This window comes from Callorhinus ursinus, unplaced genomic scaffold, assembly GCF_003265705.2.
Source record: "Callorhinus ursinus isolate GAN/ISIS: 27379988/994484 unplaced genomic scaffold, GSC_fseal_2.0 scaffold82, whole genome shotgun sequence".
Lineage (NCBI taxonomy): Eukaryota > Metazoa > Chordata > Mammalia > Carnivora > Otariidae > Callorhinus > Callorhinus ursinus.
The window spans coordinates 2,407,052-2,426,239 of record NW_027397144.1 but is presented as its reverse complement, the minus strand read 5'-3'; the positions used below and the strand labels follow the sequence as shown (position 1 = coordinate 2,426,239).

At 58.4% G+C, this 19,188-nt stretch overlaps 1 protein-coding gene across 7 annotated transcripts; it reads right to left on the bottom strand.

Annotated features, from left to right (window-relative positions):
* Positions 1–6: 6 nt before the first annotated feature.
* On the bottom strand, positions 7–19,175 carry NACC1 (nucleus accumbens associated 1). Of its 7 annotated transcripts, XM_025862986.2 has the most exons (9): positions 19,047–19,175; positions 18,172–18,264; positions 5,767–5,917; positions 4,706–5,677; positions 4,396–4,569; positions 3,689–3,794; positions 3,492–3,589; positions 2,700–2,955; positions 7–195 (listed from the first exon to the last, which is right to left on the bottom strand). In XM_025862986.2, exons 3-9 carry the CDS (start codon positions 5,795–5,797, stop codon positions 99–101), a joined length of 1,734 nt encoding a protein of 577 aa, XP_025718771.1. In that variant the 5' UTR covers positions 5,798–5,917; positions 18,172–18,264; positions 19,047–19,175; the 3' UTR covers positions 7–98. The 7 variants fall into 7 exon arrangements, with proteins under 7 accessions (XP_025718771.1, XP_025718775.1, XP_073743810.1 ...); XM_025862990.2 differs by lacking the exon at positions 5,767–5,917; XM_073887709.1 differs by lacking the exon at positions 19,047–19,175 and having other exon boundaries at positions 5,816–5,917; positions 18,172–18,257.
* Between the last annotated feature and the right edge of the window lie 13 nt (positions 19,176–19,188).

Sequence of the window (19,188 nt, the reverse complement as noted above, 5' to 3'; positions counted from 1 at the left end):
CAGGGCTGTTACAAAGGCGTTTAGTTTATTCTCCTCATCAGTGTCACTGATATTCTCATGGTTCACATTTCCCAGTGCGGCTCCTCTCCTTACAGTAGTTAATGTGCAATCTCACTTACGGGCCCGGGGAGTGGGGGGTCGGCCCAGGGCGGGGAGGGCGTTGGCACTTCACACGGACAGGGCGGGCGGTCTGTCCTGCGTGAAAGAGGCGGGTGAGTGGGCGGCCAGGGGAGGCGGAGGGGGGGGCCCACAGTCTTTTTTTTTTTTTTTTTTTTTTTTTGCGTTGGTTGGTGATTCTCCATTCGTGCTCCTCCCTGGGCTGCCCGGGGTGGGGGGACCATGCAGCTCAGAGCAGGGCAGGGGAGGGGAGGGAGAGAAGGAAAAGCAGCAGGCCTCCCAAGAGGTGGGGAGGGTGGGGTGGGAGGGGCGCAGGGGTGGCTCCTGGGGTAAGGCACAACCCTGTCTTTGGCTCTCCTGGTGAGGAGTTTCCTCCCCTGCACCCCTGCCCGGCCCCTCCCCTCCCCTCCCCCCACCAAACACACAGTCCCGGGAGCCAGGGGCACCTCCTGGGGTCCCTGAAATTAGAGGGCTCTGCCACCCAACCCAGTGCTGCAGGGGCTTGGAGGAGGGACAGGGGCAAGCCCCACCCGAGGACAAGGCAGGGAGGGGCTGGGCAGGGGCCTGTCCAGGACAAAGGGGTGGGGAGGGAGAAGACCCCAGTCCCAGAGAGCTGACCCCTGCTAAGGCCTGGAAGGAGGGGAGCGCCTAGGGACTCCTTCCTTGTGGGCTCTGGCTGGAGCCCTGGCCGGCCCCTCGGCCTTGGCCGGCCCGGCAGCTTGCCAAGTGACCAGGATATTGTGCTTTGGGATCGATGCTGGGGTAGGATGTCAAGGCCAGGACAAGGGCGTGGGGGAGGTGCGACTAAGGTGCTTGTGCTTTAGCTGGGGCGTCGGCTCCTCCCGTACACTGGGCCAGCTGAGGACTAAGGTGCAGGGGCCAGGCCAGGAAAGCAGAGTGCCAGGACTCTGGCCAGACCAGACACCCCCCCCACACCCCCACAATGAGATGTCACAGACTGGTGGGGGCTGCCGGGCGGTGGGGGAGGTCTCCAAGTCAGATTCCAAAGGTCCCGTCAGGGCTAGCCAACCCCCCCCCCCACCACATCCGGCAATCCCCCTGCCTCTGGAGAGGCCTCTGGGAGCAACGGGAGCAATGGGTGGGTCAGATCGGGGAGGAGACGAGAGGCCGTGGGGACGGGGCTAGAGAGAAAAAGGTAAAAATTGTGAAGAACGGACACCCAGTGTGGAGGGGACAGGGATTAAAAAAAAAAAAAAAAAAAAGAACCCTCCAAAGTTCACATGTAAAACTCAAAAAAACAAAACCCCTCGCGCTGGCGAGGATCTAAAGAGAGGAATGGTTAGAGAAAATTCCGCAAACTGCTAACAATGGAAGCAGGCCCTGCCTCGTCCCCAGAAGCTGGGCTCAGCCAATGGGCCAAGGCCAGGGCCACCCTTCAAATGGAGTCCCGCTGGGGAGCAGCGGAGCAAGGGGGGGGGGGGACCCGGTCAGACCCACAGGAGCCCGAGCAGAGGCCCGGCCAATCCCCACCTCAGAAATGCGCACCCACACTCCACACACACGCACGCATTCAGCCCGCCCCCAGCCCCCACCCCGTCCTGCCTGCCACGTCCCCGGGGACCGAAGGGGACATCAGACACAGTCCCGTTGGTTTGAAAAATAAAAGGAATCTTATACTTCAATATTTCATTAGCTAAAAAAATGCTTTAAAAAGTATGTACAGGGGGCAGGGCGGGGGGTGGGGGGGAGGGCAGCAGCCCCCCAGCCTGCTCCCCTGACTTCCAGCCCTGGCCCTACTGCCTCTCATATCTTCATTTGTTTAAAAGCACAACCTCTACACACACACGCGCGCACTCACACGCACACACTTCTGTGAGCCCAGGAAACCTCTCATTCTATTCACCGAGACTCTCAGTCTGCCCCCAAGAGCCCCCAACTCGGGACCTGCCCCTCTCAGGCCCCAGGAGACAGACGGGGGCAACAGAGGTGGGCACGGGGTGGGGGAGAGAGAAGGGCCCCGGGCCCGCCACCGCCCACCACCTTAGGTCAATGGTGGAGTTCCTCTGAGCCTCGGCTCCCTCAGCTGTGAAATGGGCAGTTCCCTCGGCCTCGCCTACCCCAGCCCCCAGGCGCAGGGACAGACGAGGGAGATAGGAAGGCGCTTTTGGAAACATGGAAGCACTGGGAGGTGGTGGCAGGAGGGGTCCTGAGAACCCTGGGGCCCCTGCAAGTCCCAAGGGGGTGCAGCAAGGGGCCCAGGGCCTGGGGAGGGGGCCTTCCTGAGCCCCCCAGGCCGGCCCCTCCCCACGCCTGGCCTGGTGAGTGGGGAGACCACAGCTGGGGGCTAGGGGAGGGGGAGCGGAAGCCCCCCCGACGGTGCCCGAGCGCACTAGAAAGGCAGCGCAGAGCCCGCACCAGCTGCTGCCCTCTCCTAGCCGCTCACATGGGGGCCGGAGAGTGGGATGGGGAGGCAGAGGGGCTGGGAGCATGCAGCGCCCCCCGCGGGTCCTGGGGAGGGACAGACAGTAGCTCGTGACCAAGAGGGTGGGCGGGTGTGACGGGGGAGGGGCGGGGGGGGGGGGACTGTGACGGCCCCGCGGGGAGGGGCCGGCGGTAGTTACTGGAGGGCCTCGGCCGAGGGGCCGGCCTCGCCGTCGTGGCTGGCCGTCTCGAAGCCATGCTCCACGCCCATCATGTCCGGCTCTATCTTGCCCGTGTCGCTGATGAAGGTGGTGTAGGCGTCGCCCTCGGCCATGAGCACCTTGAGCTTGGGGATCCAGCTCTTCCGCACAACGCGGCGGGCATTGGTGCACATGTCAGCTGCGATGGCGTTCATCTCGCTCTCCTTGAAGTTGGGAGCGAAGTTCTGGCAGTAGTCTGTGAGGGCAGAGTCGATGGCTCAGGCACAGCGTGGCCCTGGCCTCTCCACCTTGACGACAGCTACTCGGCCACACTGCTCCTTGACCCCCAAACGCGCACGCGCGGCCCCCGAACCCCCCTCAGAGGTGATGGAATGGAGGACTCGCAAGCCAGGACGCTAAACCACATCAGTTGGCCCCATGCCTGACTGAGCTCGGCCACGTGTGGGGCTTGAGAGGGTGGCCCAGTGCTCTTGAAAAACCTGGGTCATTTGCCAGAATTTAGGAATGGGGAGATGCCACGTGAAAACCTAGACCTCCCTCCTGATGAATGGCTGGGGCCTGGCTGCTTCAGCGCTCCCATGACTCCCCAAGGACCAGCCCCCACCACCACAATGAAGAAATCTCTAACCCATCCCAGCCCTCTTCCTGACAAGCCCAGGCTGAGCCTCAGAAACCTTCTTAACACTAACCCCCACCCACCTATCAGCGAAGAGGACCATCTGCCTGGCCCAGACCCCACCCCAGCCTGACTCCAGAAGGCCAGACACTCACACTTGACAGCGTGCAGGACGCGACTGTCCAGCGGTTTGCGGCTGGGGTTGTTGGAGGAAGAGCGGATGCCGGTGCCACAGCTGTTAGCCAGCGTGTTCCTTAGGTGGGGGGCACGAGGGAGGGGAGTCAGGCCCCCTGTGGTGGGGGGCCGGGGGCAGCCCCCCTCCCCTCCATCCGGGCTCTTGTGAGGGCCTCACCGGTCGAAGAAGGAGGCCAGGAGGCGCCGCAGCAGGACCTTGTGCCGCGTGCCTGCGCTGACGTGGCAGTTCATGAGCTGCGCCCTCGTGATGTACACATTGGTGCCTGCAGTGGGGAGCAGGAGGGTGGCCGGGGGCCCCAGACTGCCACGTTTCCCACTTGGCCAGGCCCTGGCCTGGGCCCGGCCAAGACGCTCCCTGACAACTCGCCCCAGCATGGCCTCATCAGCGATCAGGAAAGGACAGCTAGTGGTGCCACTGTCCACGGGGCACCTACAATATGCCGGGCCCTGCTTGCACATGTGTGGCTTTTGCCCACACAACCACCTGGGCATCAAAAAGAATAGGCAGTGGAAGCTCACACCAAGGCACCCTGACACCAAGAGCCAAGATTCTTAACCGCTGTTATTAGTCAACCCTCCAATCACCCTACGAAGCCACTCATCTCCCCATGTGGCCGACGATGCCAGCCAACGCTCATACCAGCGTCTCGGGGGGAAACCTGGAGGCCAGTCTCTGGCATGTATCAGTGCCAAGGGGGGGGGGTGAGCTGCCCTAGGACACAGCCAGTGGGTGGCAGAAGGGGTGGGGTTGGACCCCAAGTCTCTGGCTCCTAACCACCACCCCACAAGCCACTGGCTCGGAGGGCACAGAGGCCCAACATGGAAGGAAGAGGGGAATCTGGGGAGGAAGTGATGCTGGCCCACCTGTCACCAGCTCCAGCTTCTCAGAGGGGTCACCCTCATCGTAGAGCTTGGGGTGGCAGCGGTTGCCAATCTGGTTGATGAGCTCAGCTGGGAGAGACGCCAGGTCTTGCCGTACCCGGATGCGATTCCGGGACTCGGGGGCCACCTGCTCAGGGAGGGCCTCCACCTTCTCGGCTTCGGGGGGGGGGGGGGGGGGGGGAATTGTGGGGGGGGGGGGCCGGGGGGGGGGGGGGGGGGGGGCCGGCCAGGGGAAGGGGGGGCGGGAAGCAGGGGCCGGGCTGGGGAGTTTTGGGCAGGGCGGGCACCTCACCTGTCTGGCCGACATTCATCATGCTGTACATGGTGTACATGTTGCAGATCTGCCGGTACTGCTCGTCCGTGCCCTCCTCGCCTGCGTCCTCCTCCTCATCCTCCTCGTTGTGGTAGGAGCCAGGGCTGTCGCTGGTATAGGCGCTCGAGGTGCCCGGGCTGGTCCGCTCCGACGTGCTGGGCCCGCTCACCACGCCCCCTGCCGCCGCCGCCGCCGCCGCCGCCGCCCCCCCGGCCGGCTGCCCAGTGCCGGCCCCCGCCGCCGCCGCCACCACAGCCCCCCCGGCCGGCTGTGCCGCCGCCGCCACCACCGGGGCCTGCTGGGGCGGCCGGTTGGCAGCCAGGTCCGGTGTGGAGAACTTGGCCATCTTGCGGCTGCCATTGCCACCACCGCTGCTGCCGCTGTCCCACAGCCGCTTGGCCACCGGCGTGCACTGCACGGAGTCCGACTCCTGCTGCTCTGTCTTGACCCGGGACACGAGGGGCAGCGGGGTGCCACAGGCCGGCCAGCTTGACGTCTGCGCCACAGGGCTCTGGGGCTCGGACGACGGGGCCTCCTCAGCGTGCAGGCCCTGTGAGTCGCAGCTGGGGGAGCTCACCTTGAGGAAGAACTCGGTGCCCTTCTCCATGATCTCCTGGATCTGCAGGAAGCCGGCCGTGTACATGAGCAGGAACTGGTCGCCCACGTTCATGCTCAGCCGGCCTGTGTAGCAGAAGCTAAGGATCCGCTGGAAGGACTGGGGCTGCACGGCGGCCGGCAGCTCCACCACCGCGCTCCGGCTGCTGTTGAACAGGTCCCGGAAGTAGGAGCTGCTGGCCGCCAGCACGGCCCGGTGGGCTTTAAAGGCGTGGCCCTTGACGACCACGGACACGTCACAGTACAGGCCCTGCAGCCGCTGCTCATTCAGACACTCCAGGATGCTGTTTCCGAAGTTCGGGATCTCCATCTGCAGGGTCTGGGCCATGGCGGCAGCTGCACAGGGGAGGGGGGAAGACAGGGCGAGACAGATGGAGACACGGGGTCAGGCAGCAGACTCGGCGCGCCCCTCTCACGACCCTCACCTTCTGCGGGGAGACACGTGGGGGCAGACATCCACAGGGTGAGAATCACCTGGTGCCACCCACACCCTCGGTCCCGGCACGGACTGGCCTCTAAGACAGACTGTCAAATCAGTAATGTCAGCTCCAGGCCCGGGTGGCCGCCGGCCGCCCCCTGCAGACAAGGGGTGGGCAAAAGCATACTTACACGTGTGTCTGAACACGAAATGAGTTAACACAATGTGAACTCCGTGAGCGTTAACCATCACGAGCGCGACACACACGGGGTAACTCTGAAGGGCACTGGGCACTGAAACGCCAAAGGGGCAGGGGCATCAGAGTCTTCACACTGCGTCCGCAGCACTGAGCCCATGACCCCCGATCACTGCTGGTTGAATGAATGAATGACCACTCAAGAAACCCTGAGGCTGCACGGGAACATCACTAGTCGGCGGGGAAATGCAAATGCACACCACAACGAAACACCATTTCATACCAGCTAGGCTGGCGAGAATAAAAAAGACAGACAACAAGTGTTGGCAAGGAGGAGATCGGAATCCTCCCACACTGCGGGTGGGAGTGTAAAATGGTGCGGTTGCTATGGAAAACAGTCTGGCAGTTCCTCAAATGATTAAACATGGAACTACCACATGACCCAGTAATTCCATTCCTCAGAATTATACCCAAGAGAAACGAACACCTATATCCACAGAAACACCTGTATGTGAACGTATAGGGCACCATTCGTGATCGCCAGGAAGACGGGAACAACCCAAACATCCGTCGACTGATGAACGGCTAAATAAAACATGCTCCAGCCAGATAATGGAATATTACTCAGCCATATAAAGGAATGAAGCACTGATACATACTATTCTACAGGTGAACCTTGAAAACAATATGCTAAATGCAAGAAGGCAGACAAAAGAACTGTGTATTGTATGATCCCGTTTATGTAACATGTCTAAAATGGGCAAATCCGGAGCCAAAACAAGCAGACTAGTGGTTGCCAGGGGCTAGGTGGGGTGTGGGGTGGCAAGCAGAAGGATGCGGAGGTTTCTTCTTGACATAACGTAAAATGGTCTAAAATTGTAGTCATACGCACCCAACTCTGAATATACCTAGTTTATCTTCGAACATCAGAGATTTGAACTGTGTGCGTCCACTTATATGCAGAATTTTTCAATAGTTCAGGACTGTAAATGTATTCTCTCTTCCTTATGATTTTTTTTTTTTTTAGTAATCTCTACACCCAAGGTGGGTTTCAGACTCACGACCCCAAGATCAAGAGTCCCATCTACTGACTGAGCCGGCCAGCAAATCTTAGGATTTTTCTTAGTAACTTTTTTCTCTAGCTTACTTTATTGTATATAACACATACAACATACAAAATACGTGTTAATTGACTGTTTATGTTATCAGTAAGGCTTCTGGTCACCTGTAGGCTGTTAAGTTTTGGGGGAGTCAAAAGTTGTATGTGGACTTTTGACTTCGTATGCGCATTGGTGGGGCTGTTAGTGCCCCTAACCCATTCGTCATTCAAGGTTCAGCTGTACTAAAAACTGTTCAACTGTACACTTTAAATGGATTCCATAGTATGTGCATCTCAATAAAGCCGAGGAAGGAAGAAAGAATCCATACTTGCCATAAACACTCTTTTTGATCCTGGTGATCATACTGCTTATTTACAAAAATAGATACTATGTTCCATGCTCAGCACGAAGTCCGCTTGGGATTCTCTCTCCCTTTTCCTCTGCCCGCCCCCCTCTAAAATACGTAAGAATAATCTTTAAAAAAAAATAAAAGGAACTGTCTGTGACCCTGCGCAGGGAGCATAGGCACCTCTCAAATGTGAATTTCTGCAGCACAGCCTATTCCATCACTGCACATTCCAGCACATTCCAGTCCAGAACTGGGCATGTCCAATACTCCGAGAGCACTCATAAAAGGGCTCCGAAGGACAATGTGGCTTTACGACTGTACCCATAGTAAAAGTGAGTCCCCTGCAGTTCTATTAAAATATAGAAGGCGGTGGTCCTGAATGGGCATTATGGGTATTAGAAGAATCGGGCTGGTAAGGAGAAAGGAGGAAAGCAAGTGTGCAAAGGCCCTGGGGCAGGTACCAACTAGAGCCCCCAGCTGTTTCCCCTCACTCCCAGATTACTTTCATGCACCTTTCACATCTTTCATTGACTAGCGAGTCCATTCTGAGCTGCCTCCACGGGCTGAGCGCTGGGACACAGGTGCCCTATCTGGTACCACCGGGCTCACAGAAGGCTGTACAGACAAAGAGAAGCAGCCATGCACTCATGGACAGGTAAGTGCTGGCTCCAGAACCAACTCGCTCCTGAGAGCAGGAACTCCAAATCTCTACTTCTCCATTTGGAAAGAAACGTTGATAAGACCAACCCAATTGCGCAAATTCAGTCTGTCCTCACTAAGTTGCTACATGTGGTGGAACCCTGAGACACCAGCAGGCCCCGCCCCTCCCAGCACCCATGCTTCCAAAGAGCTGACAGGTGACCTGCAGGAAGTTCTTTGAACCCTCTTAGCAAACCTATGGGGCCGATTTCATACTCCCAGTTCTCAGATGGGAAAACCGAGGCCATGGGGAAGCTAAGAACTGTCCCAAGGTCATTGGTGAGTAAGTAGTAGGGACAAGATTCAAACCAGGGTCTGTGCGGGCACTGAAACGTGTGATTTCCCTTGGCTATGCCCTCTGCCTCCTTGTCATCATCAAAATCACGGTCACTGCCAGGAAAAACAATTTAGGGTCATCAGGGGGCGAGGCGGAGACAAGGACCCTCTCATTGGAAGGAACACACTCCTTCCAGGGCCTCAAACTCAGTGCCAGATGGGCTAGAAGCTGACCCTCTGTTTGGAGACAGGAGAAACTGAGGCACTGAGTGCAGGCAAAGGACAGAACCCAGAGCCTGCTCCAGGGGCCTCACAGCCCCAACCCAACTCCCAAGGCTGCCAAAATGAAGCCGCTCCAGGTACTGGGGCCCAAGTGACCAGAGTCAAGGGGGTCAAGGGAGAAGCTAGCTCCCAGTCCCTGAAAGAGAGCTCTGGACCCCCAGCTTGGAAGGCTCACACTGTAAGGCGGAGGACCAACACAGGAGAGGCCTGTGGTGGAGTCAGAGCACCTCCCAACCCCAGACCTGGTTTCAGATGCCAGCCCCTCACCTCTGTGCCTTGGTTTGTTCATCTGTAAAATGGGGACTCATTCATCCAACCCACCCTGATAAACCGCAAGGCTTAGGGGACACAGCTCTAAAGAAGACTGGCTGTCTCCACACGCAGTCGTCTGGTGGGGAGACACAGGGAGTGATACAACTCGGTGTCACTGAGGGGCTGACTCCGGGAGTAAGGCAGACACGGGGACAGAGAGCAACTGTACGGGGCAGGAAGGAGTGAGGTGCAGTCTGGAGACCCCCAGGAGGCCAGTGCTGGCTCGAGGGGAGTGCAGGGGCAACGGGGCTGCTGGGAAGGGTGTGGGACAGGGGGTGCCTGGCCTGGTGAGGACAAATGTTTCTGGGAGCAGGGGGAAGCCTGGAGCAAGGGAGGCGCAGGCCCAGACCACAGGAGAACGCCCAGCAGCAGCATGGAGAACGCAAACAGGTGAGACACAGGGCTGGGCCAGTGGTGGGGGCAGGCGGCAGGGACAGGGACAGACAGTCAGACTCGCGAGTGAGCGGCTGCCAAGAGGGAACACCAAGGCAAGACTAAACGACTCCAGTTTGGGACGCAGCAGCTGGTGGGGGCTGTGCCGGGGTTCCCCAAGCCTTGTGAACCCCAGCCTCAGGGCCCAGCACCTAGGGCTTTGAAGCCTTTGACTAACCATTTGGGAGGGGGAGGGAGACAATTGGTACAAATAGCTCAAGCGATCAGTGCCCAGGGACCTTCCCTCCCGGCCCAGCGCAGGTCTTGAGTTGCAGCAACCCTTCATGGCCTTGTTGCCCCTGCAAGGACAGGGGAAAAGCAAGGCCTTGGCTGGTTTTAGAAGCAGTAACAGGCCACCCCCAGGCCAGGCTCCCCTCCCTCCTCTCATCCCTGGGCAACTACCCCAATTCAGTCCTCTGGACTCAGAAGGAACAGCTACCCTGGCTCTGCTTGAAGCCCCTTCTCCACACCAGCCATGCGGGCGGGGTGGGGGTGGACCACGGAGCCATGATGGGCTCCCAGAAAAAAACAGGTCTAAGTACCTGGTACCTGGCCTCGGTCACCTGCTACCTAGGAAGAGATGTGATGGAGCCAAGAGCCGGGGGTCTCTACACCATCCAACAATTCTGTCCCCACCAAGCACACTGCATGGCTCTCCCACCCCAGCCAGGCCTTTGCCCGAGCTGTGCACCCTGCCTGTAGTCCCCTTTTCCTCCCACTGCCTACATCCTCCTCTCCCATGCTCCATCACCCCCTGACTCTGAGAGTTCTCCAGACTAGAGATCCCCCCTTCTGCACACTCTCTCCACCACACATCCACAGCACCCTTATGCTTACCTCTGAGAACACTAAATCCCATTTGACTACAGACTCCGTGAGGACACAAAACCATTTGAATCCTCTCTCCTCAGAACTTGGCATAATAGCCTGTCCATCTTCTGGGGTCTTCAGAAGCCCCCAAGGGAAGGGGCAGCCCCCAGCCCTAAAGAGGGCCAAGGGGACCCCTCCTAGTATCGCTAGTGTCCTGGCCACAAATGTGAGCAGGTCTCCCAGTGAGATGCAAGGACCCAGCACACGGTTTCCATGACCTCCCAAGTCACTCAATAAATATTTGCCAAGCGCCTGCCTGGGGCATGAAGTGTTTGGGAGCCTGGGGCAGGCCAGGACTGAGACAAGGCCTGCTTCCAAGGGCTCATGGTCCAATGGGGAACGTGGCCATACATCCAGCGTCACACAGATCAACGTCCTGCATACCTGGGCCTCTGATCTTGCCCAGAAGAGGTGACATTAGAGCGCTATGGGGGGGGGAGGGGAGGGTGATCTAATGAGGCAGTGGTGGGATGGAAGCGTAGCCCTCAAGGTCCAGGGAAGTCGTGCAGAGCCCTGAGGGAGAAGCAGGCAAGGTCTTTCCAGAAACTAAAGGTAAATAAAGGCTGATGCTGCGCTCCATCCTTGGGTCAACCTCTCTCCTCCTGGGGATTGAACCCAGACTCAGGGCTCTGCTCTGGACCAAACTGTGCCCCTCACCCCAATGCGTATGTTGAAATCCTAACCCCCAACGTGTCTGTATTTGGAGATACAGTCTTTAGGAGGTAATTAAGATTAAACAAGGACATAAAAGTGGGGCCCTGATCTGCTAGGACTGGTGTCCTTAGAGGTTTCTCTCTAAGTACGCGCACCAAGGCCTGGTGGGCACACCTGATCGCAGACCTCCAGCCCCCAGAACCGTGAGAACTGTCTGTTGCTTAAGGCACCCAGTCTATGGCATTTTATCACGGCAGGCTGACTCAAGACAGGTTGGAAGTACCATCCACTCACCTCCAACTCCCCCATGGAGCCCCTGGCCTGGACTTCCTGTGGGTGCCGGGCCTGCGGATGTCCCAGATACCAACTCAACGTGCCGACAACCCAACTCCACCCCAGCCCGCTGGCCGTAGCTGTCGCCAGCTCCAGCCCTCCCCGCTCAGGCCAAGACCCTCAGATTCGACCCCAAACTCTTTCAAAACCAGTTTTCACCCCCAGCTCTCGGACTTCCCAGCATGTGGTCTCAGAGATGGCCACAGCTCCTCATATCCTCCCAGTCGTAACCTGGCTTGAACTTCCCAAGACAGAACTTCTCCCAACCCTGACTCTATGCTTCTCCGGCTTGATTTCTCCTCCCTGGCGCTTCCTGCCGTCTAGCTAACTAGATGCATCTCGGGCTTTGTGTCACCTCCACCAGAGCACGGTGCCTGCCTCTCTGGTTCATATCGCGGTGTCCTCTGTCCCTAGATCAGATCGGCACACTATGGGTGCTCGATAGTTGTTTGTGGAATGAAGAATTATTGCCATTACTTCCAACCTCACTCCGTTTTGTTCCACGTTAGCGTGACTCCAACAGTGTGACTCCGAAGAGGTCTCTGAGCTGGGCCCGGAGTGCCATCCACACCACAGGGGCAGTCCCCAGGGCCAGTGCGGAGGGGGCTGTGCAGACAGGGGTGCCCTCCTCTGGCAGCCGCACCAGGTGGGCGGCCTGCAGTCAGGGTCCCGCTCTGGGCTCGGTTTAACAGAGGTTTGGATTCCCGCCAACTGCTCACACTACCAGCCGATCATGCCGGGGTGGGAGTGGAAACTGCCAGTGGTGTCGAGAGGGAGCCCCAAATTCCCCAGGCAGGAGAAGCTAGGGGGTACAGACGTGTGACACCACCACGGGCTGTCCTTCCCGCTGACCTTCCAGGGAAGCTGCAAGCTGCCCAGGGACACGTAAGCCAATTAAGGGAAACCACCAACTCCAAGTAGAAGAACCAAAAGCCCTTGGAAAGCCCCACAATCCTTCATGCAGCTCAGTGTGTGGTCAGAGTAAAGGGGGGGGGGGGGGGGGAAGGACACACCCCCTCCCCAGGCTGCTCGAGGAGCCTTCCTGGCCCGGAGCCATTCGGACCCTCTGTAGGAGCTGAACTGGAAGATAGTTCAGGCCAACATTTGCTAGCGAAGAGCAAAGTGTTATCTGACTGTACAGATCCCTACCGTCCGCATCTTTTTTTTTTAAACTTATTTATTTATTTTTGTAATCTCTCTACCCAACGTTGGAGCTCGAACTCATGACCCCAAGGTTGAGTCCCAAGATTAAGAGTCGCATGCTTTTCAGCCAGGCGCCCCCCTACTGTGGGCATTTTTAAAGTACATGCACATTTAATTCATTTTCTTTTTCCCTAAAAAGCTGCCATTAAATCCACCGTGGGTGACAGGGTTTGTGACAGGATTTGTGACAGGGTGATAGCTGGGAATTAGCATTCACATCGTCCCTATGGTGCACGGCGCCTGGCAAGGGCTCGATTATACTTCTTGCTAGTTTCTGAGGCAGAAATGACTCTTCCCGCCATTCTCCGGGTGAGGAGAGCAAGGCCCAGGAACGCACCGAAGCCGTGTCTGGCTCCTGTCCCAGAATCCAGAGGTAACAGCAGCTGAGGCTTCCTAACCATGGCTGGCCCCTGCCAAGCTCATGCTCTACACGGTCCCATCGCTCCCCAAGGCACGCAGCCACTGTGGCCAGACCCATTTTGTGGGCGGGAAAACTGGGGCTGAGAGAGGCCAGAGCCAAGAAGGGAAGCCAAGACAGGTCAAGGCCACAGCTGGGGCTCTTCATCCTCACTGGATGTGTCCTCTCCAGAAATGGGGTCCTGGGTGCCCTCTGAGGGCCAGACGGGGCACTGCTCCTTCTGCTCCCCTGGGGGAGGCCTTCCCTGCCCAGCCTCGCCTAGCCACTTCCCACCCTTCCTCCCCTCCCTGCCACCTCCAAGGACGAGCAGTCTAGCCCAATGCTTCTCCCTCTCTCCTCCCACGCCCTCCGTGCAGCCCTGGGGAGCCTGGCCTGGGCCTGCAGCAGCTCTCCCACCCCCCACCGGCCCACCTTTCTGAGTTAACACCCTAATCCCTGGGGCCTTCAGACTTGAAGGACCTGGTGGCAGTAGCCACGCCAAGGGTGAAGGCCCTGAGGGGACACCGGCGCAGCTGACGAAGTAGGCTGTTAGGGCTGCAGGGCACACGGCTACTGGGATGGGGCTTGTTGACAGGTGCCGGGAGACCATGCGGGGCCTCGGCAGGGCCTGAGAATCCAAATCCTGTTATCTTGCCCAAAGCTCAAAGCTTCCTGCTTAGAATTGTGCTTCCCTTCCTCTATTTTGCCAGAAAACATGCACCCAGAGCAGCACTTGCCCCCTGACATCAGTCTTCGCAGCTATAAAAATGGGCCGGATGGTGGCAGCTGCCACACAAGGCTGTCTAAAGGGTTAAACCAGCAAGCCACACGGTAGATTGGTGCTTACCCTGCGACTGGTACCCAGTAACACCAGCTGTGATTATTAGTTATGTCCCCTTCTGTTCATCCCCCTAAGCCCCTTGCAGGGCTGCAAAGTCCCAGACAGCAGCAGAGACATCCTACACCACTCGCCAGCTCCCAGAACCTCATGCCATTTCGTGATCAATTGGGCAGTACTTCCTGGGGACTCCCCATCGCCTTCCCAGTATCATCACACACCCCAGATGCCAACTGTTGCGTTCCGCATAGTAACAACACAGCGAGGATCCCCGCCCTTGGCCCTGCAGCCACTGGGACCAGATCATTCTTTGGAGAGGAGAACTGCCCTGTGCATTTTTTATGATGTTGAGCAGCATCCCTGGCCTCTACACCCACTAGAGGCCAGGACCAGCCCCAGCTGTGACAACTAAAAATGTCTCCAGACACTCCCCAAGCATCCCTTGAGAGGAGGCAGAATCATCCCTGATTGAGAACCACTGCTGCACAGGTATGCCTGCTGGTCCCCACTTATCAGAGGATGAAATGAGAGATGCCAAGGTCACAATCTAGGCCCAGGATCTCAGGGCCAAGCAGGGTGGTGCTAATGGTGGAAGCAGACTGTCCACTATACCATGTTTGCTCACCTTGGCCCAATCCCTGATTAATTCAGAAAACAGAGTCGCTGTCCTCACAGAGGGCTCTCGGATCTCTAAGAATGCTGAGACCTTGACCGAAGGAGGCGGCACAGGAGATGGGATGATGACCACAACCAGACACTGGGCCCAACCTGTAACCGCCACCAGACGGGTCCCACTTCACAACCTCTGCAGCTCCAAGGGCTCTCCAGGGGGAGACGGAGGGATGGCATTCTCAGCCGAGGGGACCCAGGAGCAGAGGCAGGGAGACGGGCCTGCGCGCTCCTGCTAGGCACAATAAGCACCAAGGGCCTGGGGAAGGGGGGAAAAGGGTGATGAGGAGCCGGAAGGACCCAAGAGAGGAAGCACAGGCTCTTCAAGCACTGCCAATTGTCTTCAAGACCAGGAAGGAGGTTCATCGTCGCCTCAAACACAGGCTCCCTTCTCCATCACTGGCTCTGGCACTGACCCTGATGAACTCTGAGTCAGAACTGGCTGGACCAACCCCCAACGGATCCTCCAAGACCGACAGAAACTCAGCCGTCCTCGCAGCCTGGCTCACTGGGGCTCCCCACTGCCTGGCCTGGGCCCCAGACTTTGAAAGGCCTGGATGCAGGCCAAGGCATCTGGACTTTCAGCTGGGGGCACTGGGGAGATCCAGGAGACCCTGAGACTGGGCACTTTCCTGCAAATGGCACTAAGAGTCTTCATCTTCTAGGGTCACCCCTCACTCCTTCCCTCATGAGGACAAGATATTTAGAGTACTTAGCAGGAGGCTGGCACATGCTCAATAAAGGCTTTCAATGTGCTGTCCCCTCTGCCCAGAACATTCGCTCCTCCCTGCCCCAGCTTCCCCCACCAGGCTGATTTCTTCTTATTCAGGGCTCAGCTCTCCCACAAGCCTTCCCTGACCACCCAATTTGAAATTCTCCATCCCCCCTCCTCACCAGGATCTGTTATTCGGGGCTGCTCCCCTGGCTCCAGCAGGCAGTCGACACCCTAGGGAAATAAAACTGTCCCACAGGTCCCTTTACTTGTTGTACTTGCTATTCTGGCCTTCTTTGGCACCCCAGGTCTGTGTGTCCCTACGTCCTCACAAAAAAGCAGCTTTTGAGTGCCTTCTCCTCTAGCTCCAGGCGCAGCTAGGAGCCGCGGCCCTCCTCTGCCATCCACACACCCCGGCCAGCCCCCACCAGCCTCTGGCCCTATTCCAGCCACGTGACCAGAGGTAGCCACCCTTGTCCTCAGTATCCAGCCCTGAGCCCCAGTCTGTGCCACAGAAGCCAGCCTCGGCCCGACCAGGCAGGGAAAAAGCATCTTTAAGTGGGGCTGCGGCCCAGTGCCCCCCGCCCCCCTTCCCAGAGCCAGAAGACCAGCCAGGGAGAGGAGGAGAGCAGAGCCCAGGTGGGATCACTTCTAGGAACTACAGGGAGATTGGGGGAAGGCAGGGAATGAGGATGACAACCCATCATTAAACCCAGGCCAGGGAGATACCACTTCACCCAGCAGTGTGTGGCTCTTGCCTCAGGGGCTGAAGATCCCAAGTCAATGTTCCCAGGACACAATGGTAACAATTAGCCCAGAGAGAAGGAAGGAAAGCTGTGGTGGTCTGACCCGGGACCGAAAAGGGAAAAAGACAAACCAGGCAAGCAAAGCAAGATGCAGCTCTGGAGCCAGGCCCCATCCTCCTAACTGCCTCCCCTTGCCAGCCTACAGTTCTGTGACCCCTGACCTCTTGGCTCCCAGAAGGGGGGGTGTGTGAAATGAGGTGTGACCAAGCCTCTGAGAAAGAAGCTTCCACTATTCCAGCCCTCTGGGACACACCAGAAAAACTGTCCACAAAAGTATGGACCTATCCCTTGGAATGGGCAAGAGAAAAGGCCTGGGCACAGAATTCCCACCAGGCAATCCACAACAGTGGGAGATCCTCCAGTCATGCCCCTCAAAAGCCAGCCTGGGAGACTGTGGGTTTGAGCTGAGCGCCAGTCAATCCCAGTCGGCCACTGTCTAGTTGTGTGACCTGGGACAAGCCACCTGGAGCCTCAGCTTTCTCCTACCATGGAGAAGGCCTAAGCTGACCCAGTGGTGGTGAGCAATCAATGAGCTCATCCCAGGGCCTGACCCAGGAAGAGTACTCCACAGGCAGAGCCCTGGGGCCAGTAGCCCCAAAGGCCTGGACCAGGGTGTAAATACTGGTTTTGATCTCCTCAGTGGCCGGCCTTCACCCCATCAGGAGCCTCTTGAGACACAATGAACAGCGCTTTATAGGCTCACCTCCCCGTTCTTCACCTCTGGGAAGCTGGTGCCTGGGAGGCCACGATATAAGATCGTGGCTGTGAGGTCCCATCCCTTAGGTTTGAGCCCCAAGGCTCTGCTCACAAAAAGGGGAGAAAGAATCCAGTATCCCAAGATACTCAGGTAAGGGCCGTTGGGCTGTCTCTCTACAAATACATATGCCCAAACTAGGTGTTCTAGACTTTCTCAACCTGCCCACACAAACACCCACCGGGTGGGCCAGCACCTTGAAAAGCCAGCAGAAGCTCGTCCAAAAGGTAGGTCGGAGACCCCAGAGCCTGACTGGGATGAGGAAAAGAGGAAAGACCCCAGATCTGGCCCAGGGCTAACACCTGGTGGGGGAAGAGGTGGCATGTGCCTTTTGATCACACTAGTTTCTCGGGACGCCCCGTTTCGCGGCCACTAGCCTAGCGCAAAGGCGCTGCTTTCCCCCTCTCCCAAAGCTCCTACAGTAGTTCCTCAACCTACCTGATGGCCCCCGTATCTGGCCTTCCGCCCCCCCAACATCTCTCCAAGCCATAACCTCATATGACCCCTGCAAACATCTCTGGGATCTCCTATCAGCCCCCACCCGAACTAACTCCGCCCACACCCACCCTGCCCCACTTCCTGGGCTTCTCCTCAGCCGCCCCCAGGCTTGTAACCTGACCCACCCACCTCCTCCGGCGCCCGGACACTACCTGCGAGTCGGCCCCTCCCCGCCCCCCCTCCGGGCCCTTTCCCTCCGGCCGCGCCGCTCTCCCCTCCTCCCCCACTCGGCCGACCCAAAGCCCGACTCCTCCTCCCCCTCCCCCCGGCCTCCCCGGGCGCCTCCTCACTTTTCCTCCTCCGGCCCTCCAACTTCCCGGGCCTCCGGCACCTGCCCCGGCCCAGCCTTGAGCCTCCCCATCGCCGAGAGCGAGGTGGGAGGGAGGTCTGGGCCCGATCCCACCACCCCCAAACCCCACGGCCCGGCCCGGGACTGGACGCTCAAGGCCGCTAGTGAGGGCCGGGCCTCTCCGCACTCGCCGGTCCCGGCACGGTACAGGTTGCGGACCCGGCTCCTTTTCTGTCGGAGGAGCCCCCCCGCCCCCCGCCACGGCCCTCCCTGCTCAGCCCTCAACCGGCCCTCGGATGCCCTCGGGCCGCCCCGGCGAAACGAGGCCGGAACCGGGCCTGGGGCGGGCCGCCTCACCTGCGCCGTGGCCGCACTCCGGGGGCTCCCGGCGGGCTCCGCAGCGGCGGCTGGGGCCGGGCCTGGGCCCGGGGCGCGCCCCCCTGCGCCGGGGCCTCGGCCTCCGCCTCCGCGGCCTCCGCGGCCTCCGCCTCAGCAGCAGCGGCAGCCGCGGCGGCCATTCATTGTGGGCCAGGCCGCCCCAGCCGAGCGCCGAGCGAGCGCAAGCCGCGCCGCCGCCGCAACCCGGCCGGGGAGGAGCGGCCGCGGCACCGCCCCCGCACCGCCCCAGGCCCCGCCCCCGAGGCGAGGCCAGCTGAGCGCCGAGAGCGTCCCTTCCTCCCATCTCCGTTTTCTGCTTTCATCTCCCGTTTTCTGCCTTCGCCCCTCTGGGTCCCCGCCACTACCTTGGCTCTGCTGGAGAGTTCGACTCCCGACCCTGACACTTCCTACTTTCTCGACCTTGGACAAGTCTCTCTGCGTTTCGGAACATTCGTTTCCTGTAAAACGAAAACAACAATGAATTCTATTTATTGTGCCAGGCACGGTTTTAGGCTCTTTATGGGAATTATCTCGTTTAAACTTCACAGTAACATTTTTAAGTCGAAATCATAACACACTTATACACACTTTATAGAAAGGGAGGCACACAGAGCTGAAAAAACCTGCTCAAGATCACCAGCAAGTTAAGTGGTGGCAGGTGGCAGGAATCAAACCCAGGCTCAAGAATCGACAATAAAAGTTAACGATTTTACGTCTATGCCAAGCCAGATTCCGTTCTAGGCATTTAACCTGCACTAACTCGTTTAGAACTCACCACAACCCGATAACGAACGTTAAAAAGTTCTGTCCCTTTTGCAAATGAGCAAACTTAAGCATAGAGAAGGTAAGAACAAGTTGTGAGGCGAGCTGCGACTGGAACACAGGCAGCGCAGCCCACTACGCTCTCCTCCGGTCCTACACCAGTTAGAACCTATCGAGAGCTTATTACTTGAAGAGGGACTGCTTTGCACAATTTCCATCCATTCTGTAGTTTAATCTTTGCTCTATATTGGAAGCTAGCATTCTTATTTAGCAGATAAGGAAAGGGAAGCCCAGAGAGTTTAAGTAACTTGCCAAGACCATGTGGTAGGACTGGAATTCAAACTCAGTAAATCTGACTTCAGAGCCTTAATTGTTCCTGCAGAGTGGCCTGAAATAGTGTGCTTACAGCACTCAATACACAGAAGCCGATCTGTAGGTGTTGAATTTCTCCGCTTACCGCCCCCTTTCTGAGCCTCACCTTCCTCATCCGTGAAATGGGGCGAGTGACGCGTCCCCTCCCGGGGGAGCCGACGTGATTAAGGTTATCCACACTACTTTCCGAGCTTTCCGCCGTGCATTTTGATCCCGGCCACCCACTGTAGGTAGCACCACTGATTGGC

Coding starts and splice junctions, on each gene's coding strand:
- NACC1 (XM_073887708.1), bottom strand. CDS start 10,297: ATGGTTTTGTGTCCTCACGGAGTCTGTAGTCAAATGGGATTTAGTGTT. Junction 5,678..10,242: donor GGGATTTAGTGTTCTCAGAG/GTAAGCATAAGG, acceptor TCCCCTGTGCAG/CTGCCGCCATGGCCCAGACC. Junction 4,570..4,705: donor GATGAATGTCGGCCAGACAG/GTGAGGTGCCCG, acceptor CCCCCCCCGAAG/CCGAGAAGGTGGAGGCCCTC.